We start from the raw sequence: 18,249 nt of genomic DNA, 5'->3' as shown, positions 1-18,249 counted from the left end.
ACTACAAATTGATCACAGGATGGTAAGACATATAGAGTTGTAAGCCTTTTCCACATGATCCTTGATTCCTTTACTGATTAAATCTCTGTCTATCTCAGCCTTGAATGCACTTAATGACCCAACCTCCTTAGCCCTCTGCAGTAAGATATTTCAAAGACTTACTATTCTCTGATAGAAGAAATTCCTTCTTATCTTTGGCTTAAATGAGCGACCTCTCATTCTGAGATTATGCTGTCTGGTTCTAGACTGTCGCATAAGGTTCGCCCATTTGCCACAAAGCTGACGAGTAATTTTGTCTCTCAGTTGGTTGCTAAGTTTTGAAAAGCATTATGTCAGAGAACAGGATTACCAGAGTGTATTCATGGCTGAATTAGATTTATACAAAAGCCGTGGTTTTGGACAAGGCCACAGGTCAACTGAGATGTTGCCTCACATCTCAGATGTTATATTGAGTTATTTAATAAATATCTACCTCCACACACTACAAAACCTACAGAGGGTCTGACATGCTGAGCAATTTGACATTCTCGGCATGCAAGTCTATTAATATGTACCAGTCAAGATGAAAAATGGAAATGTCTTCCTAATGCAGTATGCTTTGCTATTCTGAGTGCACGGCACTCTGAGGTAATTCATGCTAAATCTAGTTTTGAGACATTGACACAATATGAGATCTTCCAATTCTCAGCACTGATACCTTTCACCTCATCATAATATATTTTATTCATTTGTAAGTTAAACTTTGTTTTACATTGGCAGCATGCAACTGAATCATATAGGAAAGATACCTTGCCTGTGCTGAATTATCTAAGATTACCAAAAACAGTATAAAGCGGAGTGCAGCCTGTGTTATGAGGAAACAAAAGGCTTATTCTCTTTATCTTGATATATTAAGTCACAAAGCCAACATATTCCATCTATTTTTAGAGCTAGGTGACTCACCAGAGGATGTTCACTGCTCTTGAAATCTCAACAAAAAACAATAGTTCTGGATTGATTTTACATTAAGTTTCATGAGATCATGAAATGTATGACCAGAGTTAGAGACTGCAGTAGGTAATATTTGTATATCTCAAAAGGGGTGAGATTGCTAGTTGAAGAAATGTGCATACAGAGCATGTATATGAGATTATAACTACTGTTCATGCAAAGATAAAACCCAAAACAGACAAATTGGGTTGAATAGTCTATTTACATGATGTAATTTTGATTACTTCCAATTAAAATATATAGTCCTATATGAGCTCAATATTCACAGATTAATCTTATTCATGGTGCATCTTCACTGTTGTTCTCCATGTTCAGGAGAAGGCTTCTTAATTTGCGTACCATTAATGGGTACCCAAGACATTCAAGATAAACCTTAGACCCATCCCTTATTGATGAAGGTCAACATTTGTGTTTCCCTTGAACCTGCCTCTTATGCAAACAAGAAGTGACTGCTATTTTTACCAAAATCTGAAGTTAATTGCATAAGAGATTACGTTGTCAACCAATGAGACAGCGTGAGCATAAAATCAAGTCATAAAAGCTGGCCATGTTGTGACTCAGTTTTACCAATCTCTGCTTTGACTGCCATTTGCACTTTAATCTTTGAAGACAGAAAAACAGAATAGGCAAAAGTAAGATTTCCCACATTTCAGACGGCAATGGCAGATGAGTCAGCTCGGGTCAGCTGGTTGTATATAATTTAAAATCAGTCAATTTTGTTCTGTAAGAGTCTTCTGTCATAATCCAGCCCTTCAATTTTATTCCAAATTGTGACTTGGGAATTGAAGACTCTAACAAATTTTATATCTCAGAGCATAGCAGGAACATTGAGGAGAATAAAATTAAATCCTTAAGAGCTGAAACACATATTAGTTTTATCCATAGGAAGGTGAGGCTTCCTTTGACATTCTAACGTTTAGAGGGAAGCTGCGAGATAGAAATAAATGTAGAATGGAAAGCAGTGTATTGAGATCTTTGGGCATTAAATAAACATAACAAACAGTATGCAACTGACCTTTGATATGATCTCAAGATATATCAGTAAGTTAAACCAAATTCCTAGTCATTAATAGCATAAATTAAGTCACAAGGTTTCATATTTTCAACAGAAAAGTTTATACTCACCAACAGTTAAATAAAAATCAAGTACCACTAACAATTCTATATTTTGCAAATATTTTTATTTAACCATCCATGGGGAATTATAATGCAGGCAATGGACCATTTCCAGTAAGATACCACCTAACTACCATCCTTGACATTCAATAGCATTACCATCACTAAATCCTTCACTGTCAACATCCTGGGATTTATCATTGACTAGAACCTCAAATGGACTCACCATATAAATACAATGGCAAAAAAGTGAGGTCCGAGACTAGGAATACTGCAAAACTCACACCCTAGCTTCCCAAAGGCTGTCCACCCTCTACAAGACACAAGTCAGGAATGTGATGGAATACTCCCCACTTCCCTGGAAGGATGTATTTCCAACAACACTCAAGAAACTTATTACCCTTCAGGACAAAGCAGATTACTTGATTGAAACCACTGTCATGAACATAATTCCCACCACCTTCGATGCTCAGTAACGGCAGTGTGTACTATCTACAAGGTGCACTACAAAGATTCACCAAAGATTTTTAGACAGCATCTTCTAAACCCACAACCACTTCTATCTGGAAGGACAAAGGCAGCAGATACATGGGAACATAACTAGCTGCAAGTTTCCTTCCAAGCCACTCACCATCCTGACTTGGAAATATATTGCCATTCCTTCACTATTGCTGGGTCAAAACCCTGGAATTCTCTGCCTAACAGCATTGTGAATCTACCTACAGCACATGGACAGTGGTTCAAGAAGGCAGCTCACCATCATCTTTGCAAAGGCAGCTAGGGATGGGCAATAATTGCTGATCAGCTAACTGTGCCTTTGTTCTGCAAGAGAATATTAACCAGAAAAGTCTTTGTGATGTTTATATAAATGATGAACAACAGTGGACCCAGCACTAATCCTTGGTTTCCAATAAGATACCACCTAACCACCATCCTTGACATTCAATAGCATTAGGTCACAGGTTTCCAGTCTGGAACACAACCTTCTGCCACCACCCTCTGTCTTGCACTGTCAAGCACATTTTGTATTCAATTGGCCAGCTCTCTCTGGATCCCACACAATTTAACCTTACTGACCAGTTTACCATGTGGAACCTTGTGCATATAGACAATGTCTACCGCTCTGCCCTCATCTATCTTCATGTTCACCTCATCAAAATACTCAATCAAATTTGTGTGACACAATTCCCCACGCACAAAGCCATGCTGACGATATCTGATCAGTCCTTGCTTTTTCAAATGCAGGTAGATCCTGAGTCTCAGCATCCTCACTGGTCTGTAGTTCCATGAGGAACCCTGTAGTTCAATTTAGGAAGCATGGTCAGCATGGATGAGTTGGGCCAAAAGACCTGTTTCCATTCTGCATGACTCTACAATTTTGTATCAGTGCCCCAATCTCCTAAACCATATAGATATTTCAATAAGAATTTGTCATAACAACCTGACCTTACCTCTGTTGAGATGATATGCTATCAGACAACTGCTGAGCTTTAGCTACCTCACACAAAATTCAAATAATGCAGGGCTGGAGTCGCAATGAGTTCACAATTATATGAAGTGTCTCATTATTAGGAGAAAGCCTTTGTCAAGGCCCAGTTCCAGTGGCACCCTTGGAGGGTGCTGGGAGGCCAATATAGAGGTGGGGCTTCCAGCCATACTCCTCAGCAGCCATTTTTACGACTGTTCCAACCCTGTTTCCATCTCCTCAGAATGGTAACAGTCCAGACTTCAAGAATCCAAGAGCGTTTACAAACTCAAAAAAGGACTCCCGATTTTACTCACTCCACTCTCTCGAGAGCAGTACAAAACAATTTGAAAAGCAAATTTTGATTTATTTAATGTCTTATGTTTTTCACAGGGAGACCAGGGTTATCCAGGAGAACAGGGTTTTCGAGGCATCGCTGGACCACCTGTAAGTTGATGCCTTGAATCTGCCATTTGTAGTTGACCGTAATTGCGTTAGTAATGTGTGTTTCTATGCTTAATTCAGTGGAGAGTAATATCCTCAGCTTTTTTTATTGTCTTCTCCTTCCGCTAACCTAAGCTGGCCAGTCCTTTCCTGGAGTATATTTCCATGGGAGGGGAGAAAGATTTTCCTTGCAATATCAAGAACCTCATCCTTAACTCAGCACTGAAGAATGACAATTAAGATTGGCAAAATATTAAACTGTAAATGTGACCCCATGTCCTCTCCATACACTTTCAGCAGATGATGTTCAGAGTCAGTAACCCAGTCCAAAATATTCTGCTCTCTGACTAGAGTGCACTGAGGCTAATTTCAGCACACTTTGTTGGCAGAGATAATTAAACTTAACATCGATATGAAACCTACAATCTTTATGCTCATGTATGGCTCATCTTCTAATTTGATCTAATTTCATAACTGTTCCTTGTTATCCCATTGGAGGGTAGCAGCACATACAGGTGTTCAGATACTTGTGATAAAATTGTTGGATAGGATTATCAGAAAGCCTAGACTCTGCTTGTCCTAGACTGCAGTGATACTAGCATTTTTAGACACATTCAGACTCTTATATTTTGTTTTTAAATTCCCTAGAGTGTGGAAACAGGCCCTTCGGCCCAACAAGTTCACACCAACCCTCTGAAGAGCAACCCACCCAGACCCATTTCCCTACACCTAATACTATGGGCAATTTAGCATGGCCAATTCACCTGACCTGCACATCTTTGGATTGTGGGAGGAAACCGGAGCACCCAGAGGAAACCCACGCAGACATAGGGAGAATGTGCAAACTCCACACAGACAGTTGCCCGAGACGAAAATGGAACCTTGGTCCCTGGTGCTGTGAGGCAGCAGTGCTAACCACTGAGCCACTGTGCCGCCCGTATTCTCTCTCTATCATTTGTCTGAGTGTATATTACATGGAACGTGCTTTGTGTGCACCCTGTCTCCAATGAGCCATAATATACCTGTACCTCTGTGCACAGGCTATTATCATGGTTTGAAAATACCCATGCACTGAAATGAACATGTATTTAAAAGTGTGTTGCCATTTCAACCTTGCAGCCATGGTAATTATTGTTTGCTTCAGAGCCATCAGGCTGTTGTCCAAAAATAGCAGCCAGACTGTCTGCAGTCTAGTTGACCTTCCTTGTTGTTATTTAAAAGAAAGTGCATACATGTTTGGAGGTGTGAGAAGGTGGCTAATGGTCGCTTCATTGTTACAGCCCTCGTAGTTTACTTTCGTCAAATACTGTAGAGTTTGAACCTCTGCCATGAGAAGGTAAATGATGTGACATCTGATTGAATCAAGAAGCCAAAAGTCAATTCATGTCTCTTTCATCATCCACCCCTGCTAAATTGCACATGCCATTCCTATCTATCTAAATGCCAACAGTACATCTCCAGAAATGGCCTTTGTTCCATTCCCCTCCTTCGATTTCCTAAGGTTACCAAAAATCTATTCTCAGTCTTTTGCTCTTTTTAGTTCCCCATCCAAAAGATATGGAATTAGTTTCTATGCATTCTGATTGCCCAGACTCGTTTTCTTGACTTCTTCCGTCAATGCTTCAGCAATTTCAATATCACTCAACTCTGCAAAATCAAGCCGTGAATCAATCATAACTTCCAGGAGCTCAACATCGATAAGACCAAAGTCTTTATCTTTGGTCCATGCTGGAAACTCCGTCTCCTTTGTGATGATTTAATTTCATTCCTGATGAAGGGCTTATGCCCGAAATGTCGAATTTCCTATTCCTTGGATGCTGCCTGACCTGCTGTGCTTTAACCAGCAACACATTTTCAGCTCTGATCTCCAGCATCTGCAGACCTCATTTTTTACCCGATGATTTAATTTCTAACTACAACTACTCTGTCATTCTAAAGCAAGCTGTTTGTGACTTTGACATCCTATGTGACTTTGACCCTAATTTTAAACTCTCTATTTAATTGAACACATCATTTGTTCAGTTTCACCTCCAAATTCATCTCAGTTTACTACTGCTAAAACCATTTTGTTTATCACTTTCAAATTCAATTGCTCGTAGTGTTAGATGCAGGGGTAAATGTAGGGGAATGGGTCTGGGTGGGTGCGCTTCAGCGGGTTGGTGTGGACTTGTTGGGCTAAAGGGCCTGTTTCCACACTAAGTAATCTAATAGCCCTCTTGTCATCAGTATTTTTTTTCAGAACTCTAAGCTTTCATCCATCACTCTGATACTTTCACTAACTTTCACCATATTTTCTTATTCATCAATGCACTCAACTTAAAACATTTCAACCTTACAGCCATGGTAATTGTTGTTTGCTTCAGAGCCATCAGGCTGTTGTCCAAAAATAGCAGTCAGACTGTCTGCAGTCTAATTGACCTTCCTTGTTGTTATTTAAAAGAAAGCACATAATGTTTGGAGGTATGAGAGGGTGGCTAATGGTCGCTTCATTGTTACAGCCCTCATAGTTTACTTTCATCAAATACTGCAGACTTTGAACTTCTGCTAAATTCATCCATACATAGAATTCCAATTGGATTCTCCATTCCTTTGGCCTGTTTCTCATTTTTCCTCCTTTTGGAGCACACTTCAGCTATCTCATCTTACTCTCCAGAACTATTTTTACCTTTCACCTCTCCATCTTTAATACTTACTCAAAAATCATCTCTTCCATGAAGCTTTCAGCCACTCTCATTAATGTTTCTTTTTTAAAATCTGGCTTCATGATGTGGAGCCATTGGTCACTGAGGTTATTAAGTGAGTTACTTATTATTTTACCATCAGTAAAGTAAAATGTCCATTTCAAATATTTCTCAGCCCTGTCACATCTGGTTAGCTGATCAGCTATAGTGACTGTATGCCTGACTACAGTACTTACGAGATAGATTAATAAAGCAACTAAACAAGTCATCTTTAACTCTGGACTACTCTAAACTATTTACTCAAGTTATGTATTAAAGAAAAATGTAGGCTATCCATAAAGTATGCAACAATCATTTCTGTACTTTGTGACAACAGTAATATATTGAAGATCACAGAGGCAAGACTTATGGATCAAAATGTTCTTTCCACAATACTTCTGCCCCATTTTGCAAAATGCTGAAATAAATGGATCATCAATTAGTTATTAACATATTAACATTTTTTTCCTATAGTAGTGCAGATGTTCATTATTGAAAATGGACATGTTTTTACATCCAGTTCTGATTTATATTTTTAATTCTAGGGTATTAAAGGTGAAGAGGGTCAGAGAGGGTCCCCTGGAGAAAAGGTGAGAAATGTGTTGAACGTATACAACACGTTTGATATTCTTTTAGGTTCATAACTAAAGCCATTGATATCTACAACACAGAAGGAGGTTACTTGCTCCATCATGTCAGTGCTGACTCTAGTCTACAACAATCCTAAACTAATCTCTCTCCATGTCTTTATCTTCATGGTTGGGCACTTGCTATGACCATTTAAATGTATTGAAAGTTTAATGCTTTGCTAAAGACATGTTTAACTAGCCTCATTGAAATTTTGGGAAAGTTACAGAAAGGGTAAATAAGGGTAATAAAGCAAGTGCAATATATTTGGATTTTCAAACGATCTTTGACATGTCAATGCTTCATAACATGATGACATATGTCAGATCATGTGCATTCAGAGGGAAGTAAAAGAAGACAAAGTAATGATTAAAAATAACTAAACAAATTCAAAGAGTGATACTCTTGATTTATAAGTTATTCTGAATTTGGTGTACAATTTCAACATTTGCAGATGGCATCAAATTGGAAGGTGTTTTTAAATGGAGGAATATGATATTATGGAAAAGTATGAATTAATTCACAGAATGGTCGTGTAACTGGCAACTTAACTTGAAAATAGGAAACTGTAAAGCAGTATGTTCATGTTGGTAGAGAAAATAAGAATGCCACAGACACCTAGGAAAAGAAATATTTAAATGGAATAGAGAAATTGAGTGATCGACCTTGGGGTAATATTATAAATCTGTAAAGGGAGTGTCACAGAATCTCAAATAGGATTGAAATGAGGAGGAACTTCTTCATACTGTGTGTGGTGATTTAGAGGGGATCTGCAGGGTGAATCTCTAGAATTCTCCAATTCACAGGGTAGTGGAAGCTTTATCATTATCAATGTTCAAGACATAGATTAATCAACACCGAGAGATTTGGGAATAGCATAGGAATATGTTGTTCAGCAGATAGTCAGCTATTAACTAAAACCTGAGGGGTTGAATGACCTTTCTCTGCTCTTAGATTTATATGTTCCTGTTTTAAAGGAAAAGCATAAAAAATGATAAACTTGTAGAGAATCTAAGTCAAACATGGAGTCATAAATATTTATTGTCTAAATATTTTAAATGGTATGAAGTCATAAAAATAAAATGCAAGCAATAAAAATGTGATAAAATGATGCCAGAAATGTTGGGATACACTTATCAGAAAAGATTGTATATGCTGAAGCTATTTTATCTGAGAAAAAAAACCAAGAAGTGGCATTTCACAGAGTCATACAGCATAGAAACAGGCCCTTCGGCCCACCATGTCGATACTAACTAACAAACAGCAAACTGCACTAATCCCATTTACCTACACTGGTCCATAGTCTACCAAGCTCATCTAGATGCCTCTTAAATGTTGTGAGAGTACCTGCCTCCACCACCCTAACAGGCAGTGCATTCTAAATTTCTATCACCCACTAGGTGATATTTTTCGACCTACAGATCCCATCTAAATCACCTATATCCACCATAAACCTCCCCTCAGGTCATGATGGATGTCTTCAAGATTATAAAATAGTTTGATAGGAAAGACAAAGATGATGTCTGGAATTGTTTGAAATTGTCAGAAGTCCTGTCACCAATGCAAGAAATGGGATTCTATCCTGAGTGTGACAATTTTCAACCAATTTCCAATTGGGCAACGTTTTCACACAAAGGGTGGTGCATGTATAGAATGAGTTACCAGAGGAAATGGTGGAAGCTGGTATATTTACAACATTTAAAAGGATATATGAATATGGGGGGGGTACATGAATATGAAGGGTTTAGAGGGATATGGGCCAAATGCTGGCAAATGAGACTAGATTAATTTATGATATTTGGTCAACATGGACAATATTGAAAGGTCTGTTTCCATGCTGTACATCTGTATAATTCTATGACTCTGTGAGACAGCAGATTACCTTTTTGAACTGCCCATCCACTCAGTGGACAAGCCAGCTCTGCAACACAATGGTTACAAGTAATAACTTCCAAGCCAGTAGTAGGAAGCAAAGAGTGAATGTATATTGTTTCAAAGAACCAGCCAGGGGAAATCACTTTCAAATAGCTATTTGGGATTTTGCATTAGGTGGCGGGTGAAGTACTCTGTGGGAACAATGAGGCTGCTATTAAGAGAATCCACCACCTTCAATAGGAACTGACTGGGAGGTCACCAATGTTTACACAGTACCAGCATGAGGAGGAAATGATGTCTAATTTTCTCTTTAAATGCCTCAATTGGGCACTCAAATGTTAACTGTTTGGGTGAGGTTCCTGCAGTTGGTAATATACTCAAGCAGTCCGAAAATTTCAAGCTTCCATACCTATCACATTCCTACACCATTTTACCAACCCAGTCACTTCCCAGCCCCTTACCTTCCAGCTGCAAAAGTCAAGCCTGATTTCCACTTTTCTTGCAAGGAAATGGCTGGGGGGTGACTGACATATGCTTTTAAAATTATAACAGGTCTTTGTAAAGTTCACAGAGAGCGAGGGTTTCCTTTGTTGGGGAAGAACATAACCAGTGGCCTTTAATATTAGATAATCACCAAACAATTGAACCTGATTGACTTACAGTTCTGTAATCCAGGCTGTGCCAGTGGCAGTAGTGGCTGGCATCCAAGTTAATGTGGGGGTTTCAGAGTGGAGAGTGGGAATGAGATCCAGTGTCATGCATCAGGATGAAGGTGGGGAACAAAGGAAGCAACTCGTGGAGGGAAGACCTTGGGGACAGAGCAAGATGCTCAAAATGGAAAACAGGTCCATAATGGAATAAAACGTCCTCCCAACCCAATCTTCATGATTGAGGTCAGCGTAGGTTGACCAGGTTTCAGGCAGAAAACAGTCTTTAGATAGTGAACAGATTGAGGGCAAGGTGGGTCAGTGGCAGGAAGGTCACCTGAGAAATTTTACGCGTCCCACAAATTCAACTGCATGATGTTACATCACAACCGAACCGCATTGACCTCGGTTTTGTAACTTGACCTATTTTATTAGAAGCTGATAATAGTGTGGGAAGATTCTCTGAAAAATTCAGGCAGGGTCACGGCTTTAATTGAGACTGGATTTCATGCTGATTAACAAGGTCACACTGTAATCACAACTGTTGCCTTAGGGATAGAACTGTTACTGTATTAGGGGAAGAAAGATAATTTGAGCACAGCAAGATCCCAAAAATAACAATGATGTAACAACTGACCTGATTATTCATTTCAGTCGGTTGAGGGATGAATATCGGCTGGGCCACCAGCAAGGCTCCTTAATTGTTCTTCAAATTATTGACTTGGTGACATAGGATTTTGCATTAACAGATCATTTAAAAGGCAGCTCCTGCAGCCAATCAACACTGCACTTCATTTCTAGCCTGGATGATGTATTTATGTCTGAGGAGTGGGTCACAGTTTGCCGGTTCAGTGGCAAAAGTCCGACTCGTGAATAAGCAAATATTCGTCAGCTCAGAGATCATTGTTCTAAACTATGCACTTAATTCCAATGGATAAATGAGAAATTTGTGGAATTCACAGAGCTTTCTCCAGGCACCTAAGAAAAAGCCCACAATGGAAACCTACTGGAATTAAATCCAGAGAATCCTCCGTGAGAGTCTTCAAAGATTCTATAGGATTGCTCACATTAATGAGTAAGTCTGAGAAAGGATCTTATTGGCATCTTATGTCCTCAAGGACAATAACAGGGATGAAATTCCATGGAAGAAGAAAAATGGACCGATCCAGTGTTGTTGGCTCAAACCATGGTTGGTAAATATCTGGAATAGATTGACTAGATAAGCAGTCAATGTTAATGATTGAGTTAGACATGCACTTGATAAAGCAACAATCAAACACAAAATTGGATTGAAGCATAAAGGTGTCACAAGCACCATCCACTATGATGATACTGTGTTTATACTGGGAGCGGGGGGAGAGAAAACAGCATTGGAACCTGAAAGAGTAAGTCCTGTTTGTATCTTCCTAATAATCTATGTAACAATGCCTAATCCATCAATGTAACTTTTACATAGTTGCTGTCATGAAATGAATTACAGCTTGTTTGAGCCAAGAGCCCCTTCTCATGAGGTTACCAAGTCATTTTTCTCTGCTAGACCAAGAAGGCACTGTAGTTCCCTACCAGGAAAGTGTATAGTGGCAGCAAATCCATCAGATAGTTGATACAAGATGATGAGCATTAAGGATTCATCTTACAACAGGGGTATTCATCTTTTCTTTGTGTATTTTTTGTGCATCTGTAATGCTCATTTAATTAGTCACAACAGGTCAAGATACAGCTCTGCACATAAATAGGTCATGTATTTAAAATCAGTGAATGTATTAAATAGAAACTAAAATCAACTTTGCATTGAAGGTATACGGTGAAGTGTTTTTCATGATTGTAGGTTATACATGCATTATAATTAATGTCATCTCTCATTAATTAGGGAGAACGCGGCTTTGATGGATTTCCTGGAAAAGCAGGCCTTCCTGGTGAAGTGGTAAGTGAAAACTGCTTAACAAATTAACACCTCTCATCTATTCATATATGATACAAAAATATGGTAAGTGAAGTGCCTAGTTTTAGATTGGTAAGTTGTAACCAGAGACTTAAAGAGAGGAAAAAAGGAGCTTATATTTATTTTGCAGGATTCCAATTAATTATTTAAGAACCTGACAACTTCTGCCATAAATCTAAACCATAAAAGTGCATGCCACAGAAACCCACAGTCATCATTAGAAGCCAACAATCTGAGGTAAACAGCAAAACTTTTCTCATATAGGCTGATGAACTCTAATGAAATCCAGCTCAGAATTCAGGCCAAGCTTGGCCCATTCACCGTATCAACTATCTTTCACCTTCCACACCATTTTATCCTTTTTTCCTTCTATTATTTCAAAAATATATGTTATTCATGCAAAACTTTATATACATACATAGTCACTAGATCAGTTTGATTCTGTACGGAGTCTTACATATGTGGAACAAACTTCCGACATAATTCCAATGTAAGTTCCACAACACAAGCCAGATCCTCACTCAGTGGGAATGAGTTTCATTGTTAAGTCCATTTGATGGGATTAATTAAATTGCCGCCATCCCTATTAGACATGTCTCTGCAAGGACGTGACATCACTCCACATGTTTCTCAACCCTTAACTATTTGACAAAAAAGGATCACATTCTATGCTGGAAACTTTTAAAATATATCACCCTGAATATTTTGGTAATGGATATTCCACACCTGCTCTTGTTTTTACAAATGTCTCCTGCTAAAGTTACTTCATCCAATGATTTGGCTTCATGTGGACTTTGGTCTATACTTGAGTTAGCAGCTGTGTGATCTTTGATCCCTGTATTACAACTTTTGGCAGCATGCTGCAATGGTAAGTCTGTGACCTCTGTCATTTTACTCTGCCAGCCCCTGGCTGCCTAAGAAGCAGATTCTGACTTGAATCACAAGAGAAGGAAGTACACAGTTCACAGCAGGTTCTCCAGGGAATTGTATGCTGTTGATGACGGTAATAGGAAACAGGAATCAGAGAAATCTCGTTCTATGCCAAGTGGTTGCTTCTTTTCTAAAGAGAAACATTAGCTAGTCAAATGCATAGTGTTGTAAAGGGTGAGAGCAGTTCAGGGGAAGAGAAGTCTCTTTTGCAATCTCAAATGCAAGCCTCTTTGATTAATGAACTTTAAAATTAAATCTTGATATTTCCTTGATTCATTCTGGGGATGTGGATAGCATTATAAATGGCTACAAGTTATTGTTTATTCACCAGTGAAAGCAAGTGACTAATTTGGTCTCTTCTGACATAAAAACACAATGCTGGAGAAACTCAACAGGTCTGGCAGTATCTGTGGAGAGAGAAACAGTTAATGTTTCGAATCCAGTATGACTGTTCTTCAGAATCCCTTCTGTTGGCAGTTATGGAAATCGGGTGGATAAGGGACTGGAGCCAGACTTTTCAAAGACAACAGGATCTTTTATTCCCATAAAGGATGGTAATGAGACAGGCGTGATTTGAGATAGACATGAGATAGAGTTTAAAGGCAATTTGATATTTTCGTGGTCATTTTAACTTATATGTTACCTTAAATGTCTGTTTACATTGCAGTAACTTGAAAATTTTAATTCAGTGAAATTTTATTTCATATCAAAATGGATAATTATTTCAGAATACCAAGTTTCTCATCCAGCAACAAACCCTCTTTTCATGCACTGTGAATGTTAGTCACATGATACAAGGCGAACAGTTAAACTTTTATATTTACCTTTTTTGAACTTATTTTCAACTCAAAGGCTCCCCACCATGTAATCCAGCCCTTTCTGTCACGTTAAAAAGTGTCTTGTCAGATTAAGGTCAGGTGGTCTTTGATATGACTTCTGAGGCAATAGATAAAATTGTGAAGTTATTTTACTCTGACACAAAGAAGCAAAACAAAGCAGACTAAACCTGATGAAAATATCAAAAGGCAAAACGTCAGACACTTTAATGAATCAGAGAACAATTATTTCACATTCCTGTAATTGAAATATCCTTCACATAAAGGAAATTGGCAAACACCTGAAGGATAAAAGTCTGTTGGGACATGTTAGAAGGGTCGGTGGAGTGAAACTGGATTGCTCGTTGGAAGAGAGGCCTCCTTTATACAGTATGGTTTCAAGCACAGCAATTGGGATGCTCTAATTGGGGTGACGTGGTGGCTCAGTGGTTAGCACTGCAGCCTCACAGCACCAGGGTCCCAGGTTCAATCCCAGCCAAGGGCGACTGTCTGTGTGGAGTTTGCACATTCTCCCTGTGTTTGTGTGGGTTTCCTCCAGGTGCTCTGGTTTCCTCCCACAGTATAAAGATGAATTGGCCATGCTAAATTGCCTATAGTGTTAGGTGCATTTGTCAGAGGGAAATGGGTCTGGGTGGGTTCCTCTTCAGAGGGTTGGTGTCAACTGGTTGGGCTGAAGGGCCTGTTTCCACACTGTAGGGAGTCTAAAATCTGAATTTTGTGTCAATTCCAGGCCTAATATTAGTTGCCTTTTAAGATGGATCAAAACTGCTATTTTATGATGCAGGAAGAAATTTTCGGATTGTTTTGAGTTATTTGTTGAAAAGACAATCCCTAAAGGACTTGGTGGGCAAATGTAGCACTCAGTTTGTCCATACAAGATAACTGGTCCCAGGTTCAACACCTGCTTTAAGGCAATTGCGTCCAAATGACCTCTCATTTTCAAAAGCTTGTTTATGTGGATGTCAGTAGGCATAACATTGAACTTGGCTGTGAAACCCTGTAATGAAATAATCTGCTAACATTCAATCTGTCATGAAAAATTGCCAGTTGGATGATGTGTGGCATAATATCAAAATCTATATCCAACATGGGTCAGAACTGTAGGAAAGTGAGGCAAGGGAACTGAAGAAAAGTAAAGAAAGTGGTAGCAAGCTACATGGAATCCTTTCAACAACAAAATGCTAATTCTTTAAAAGAGGCAGTTGTGGAATAGATTTGCATTAGGTGAACTGTTTGTAAGAATGTCTCCTATCATTTACCTATCAGAAGCTTTGATTTATTCAAGTTTCATTACTCACATTCACCCAACATTATTGTATTTCCTGACTTGCATTGAATACATGCTTACCAACATTTTAAATCTTTTTTCCAAATTTGCAATGTTTCCCTGATCTTACATTTCCATATTTCTCTCACCCCCATCAGACCATCTCCCACAAGGGAGAATCTGACCCTGCTTGATGTTCAATGGCATTGATGACATAACAACCCACAGTTTATATCTTGAGAATTACCATTGACCAGGAAGTGAACTGGATAGCCATTTAACTTGTGTGGCTACTAAAAAAGGTTAGAAGCTTGGAATTCTTCAGCTAGTAAGTCTGCTGGCTCCTTAAAGCCTGTCGACCATATACAAGTCACAGGTCAAGAGTACAATGATAAATTCCAACTGGGCCTAAATGAATCACCTCCAGCAACAGACAAGAAATTTGACACTATTCGAGATAAAACAGCTCACTTGATTGTCAGACCATGTCACACCTTTAACATTTACTGCCTCCAACAATAATTCACAGTGGCAACAGTGTGTACCATTGACCAGATGTGCTACAGCAATTCACCAGGGATCATCTTGACAGCATAATGCAAACCCATGACCTTACTGCCTAGAATGTCAGGGTTAACACATGAGCAAGAACACTGCCAGCTACAAGTTTATCTCCAAATCCCACAGAGTCCTAACTTGGAACTCTACTTCAATTCCTTCTCTGCTGAAACTCACTCTCTAACAATATTGTTGGTAGGCCTACACCATGTGGACTGCAGTGGTTCAAGAAGGCAAATCACTATCACCTTCGCAAAGGCAATTAGGGTTGAGAAATAAATGTGGGCAAAGCCAGGAATGCCCAGATCCCATGAATAAATGGAAATCCACCAACCCTCCAAAGATTCGGCATTCCACTTGTAGTGTTGAAATGTCGAGTTGTTATTTGTTTAATCATATAATTTGTATAATCCTTACTATTGATGCCCATCATGCTTAATTGATTAGGCCTGGATGTGGACTCCGAGGTGAGTAAAAAAAACAATTATAGAAGTTGCTGGAAGCATTGAGCTTTAAACAGAAGCCATTTTAAAACAGTGAACAAATTCTTATTGCACACATAGAAGCTGGTATATCACCTCTTTATGACTGCGAGATATAAAATATACTGTAACTTCAAATGACCATTTATATATTCCTCACTTTCTTTTTCCAGCAGAGCTGGCTGTAATATCAGCCATCTAGTCCCTTAGATCTGGAATTATTGCCCTAAATCTCTACCTCAAACTTCTCTATTAAGAGAGAGCTCTATTGCTACTTCATTGATTAAGCTTTTGATCACCCACCTTAATATTTCCTTTATCTTGGTGTCAAATTCTGTCCGTTTATGCTCTTGTGGAGTCCTTTGGAGTGTTTTACTCAGTTACTTTTAATTTCTGTTGTAACATCTTCTGTTCTTATTCAAAGGGGGCAACTGGTAGTCCAGGAATTCCGGGTACTTCTGGAGCAAAAGGAGAAAAAGTAAGTATAAAAAGTAAAAACAAAATAAAGTTATGGCATTTGATGTCATTAGAACAAATAGTGTGTATGTTGTGGGAATGTTTCTAGAAGGATTGAAGTGATTCTTTTTGTTATGATGCAGAGAAAAAGACAGAAAATAATTACAGCCGAACTTAGATTTTTCACATGTAATAATAGCAAAATTGTTTGGCTTCATCATCATTCCTATAAAACGGGGGGTATCATAAACTGCTTTTTGTGATTCTATGTTTCTTCCTGGGCACTTTGAATACCTGGATTATAGTGAATTGGAAATCACTAAACTGATAAGAACCTGTTCTTTTAAGCCATTAGTCTCATTGTAAAAACAGACCTGAAATGTTTCATCTTCTTAAATAAGATGGAATTCAATAGTTAGTTGTATACTAAATTTATACTTATTGCTAAAAATAATCTTTGTCTCTGTAAACTAATTTCATATTTGTTAATATCTTATTTTCATAAAATTATCCATTATAATTTAAATCAATTCTTTAAAAAAATCTGTATTTGTTTATGGGAATTAAGTTTCCGCTGTAAGCTCAGATGTATGGCCAATCTTTACTTCAGGCTGTAAAATTTAATTATAGATGAAGGATAACCACGGTTTCTTCTTTCTGAGTTTGCTATTCTCAGTACGATTGTCTGCAATACGTCAGTATGATTGGTTGCTGGATTTGGTGCCGAATTCAAATTAATGCCAGTCAAGGGGAAATCGAGACAAGGAGATTGTTAAATTTTAGTGGGTAGTTTTCTTTGAAATCAGCATCAAACACCATCCATTAGCTGCTTCAAAACCAGATCATTTTATTTTGTTTTGTGAGTGAATCCAGTCAGCAAGAAAACCCTAATAATTCATATGAGAAAAGCATTGGCGTTCTATACAAAATATGGCCTGCTGTGCACCTTGCAAGTGAATGTCAGTTGAATGTATTCGTTAAGTCACCTCCTTCATATTAATCGTTGACAGAATTCCTACTTCTGTAAGAAACCGTTCAATTGCTTAATTTGAGTTTCAACTTTCAGAGTAGCCATAGAGAAGCTGAGAGGTTTTATATCAATGAATTTCTACTTTCCAAAGATATCACTTTCATATCAGGAACTTTGTTTCTATCCTATAATGGCAACTGCTATTATTTACTCTTGATGGCATCCTAACCTTCACAGATCATGACCAACAGGGATAAGGGGAGCTTAGCTACTTTAGAGATTACTCAAAATCTTTGCCTTCCTTTGGTAGAATTCCAATAATGCCTATTCATTGTTATAATCAATACTTAATCAATGCTGTTTGAGCACCCACTCTGTGGACACATGCATGTCAGAGCATAACCAATTCACACACTTGTATGTTGTTTTCCCTTACATTATACAAAAAAAAACAGAAGACAGTTGCTGAGATATGGTTATGAGCATGAGGGCCTGTGCAATAATTATGATAGATAACCAAAAAGGTAACCTAGAAAGAGAGAAGATCCTGACTTCTTACAGTTTTGCTAAAAGGAGACTAAATGTTGAAGGTTTTTTGACTTGTACTAATCAGATCTAAGATGCAAGCAACAGACTTGCAAAGGATACATCATTTTATACAGCATGAGAGAGGGTGCAGATTGGTTGAGTCATCATCGGCATGGAGATACAGCAAGAACTGCTAACATCAATCTTAATTCTCAGCCCAGTTAGGTAGATCCTTATTGGTCAGGGCATTGCCATTGATATTGGATACAGTTGAGTTTGGCTGCCTCCATGGCCTCTTTCAAAAAAAAAGTGCATCTATGTACAAATTCCGTTTACCCCAAAAGTCCTAATTATTTATGCATGCAGCTTCTAGTAGCTGCAAATGTTTCACACTGG

At 38.4% G+C, this 18,249-nt stretch overlaps 1 protein-coding gene across 1 annotated transcript in view; it reads left to right on the top strand.

The window, feature by feature from the left end:
- col22a1 (collagen, type XXII, alpha 1) overlaps nucleotides 1-18,249 on the top strand; it is a 277,290-nt gene that overhangs the window by 148,470 nt on the left and 110,571 nt on the right. Inside the window, exons 15-18 of the mRNA XM_060824058.1 lie at nucleotides 3,965-4,018; nucleotides 7,281-7,325; nucleotides 11,755-11,808; nucleotides 16,324-16,377. Coding sequence (XP_060680041.1) covers nucleotides 3,965-4,018; nucleotides 7,281-7,325; nucleotides 11,755-11,808; nucleotides 16,324-16,377 — 207 coding nt within the window. The remainder of the gene's footprint in view (nucleotides 1-3,964; nucleotides 4,019-7,280; nucleotides 7,326-11,754; nucleotides 11,809-16,323; nucleotides 16,378-18,249) is intronic.

This window comes from Hemiscyllium ocellatum, chromosome 4, assembly GCF_020745735.1.
Source record: "Hemiscyllium ocellatum isolate sHemOce1 chromosome 4, sHemOce1.pat.X.cur, whole genome shotgun sequence".
In the NCBI taxonomy this organism is placed as follows: Eukaryota; Metazoa; Chordata; class Chondrichthyes; order Orectolobiformes; family Hemiscylliidae; genus Hemiscyllium; species Hemiscyllium ocellatum.
Note: the sequence above shows the minus strand (reverse complement) of the source record. Positions and strands in the feature narration are given on the sequence as shown.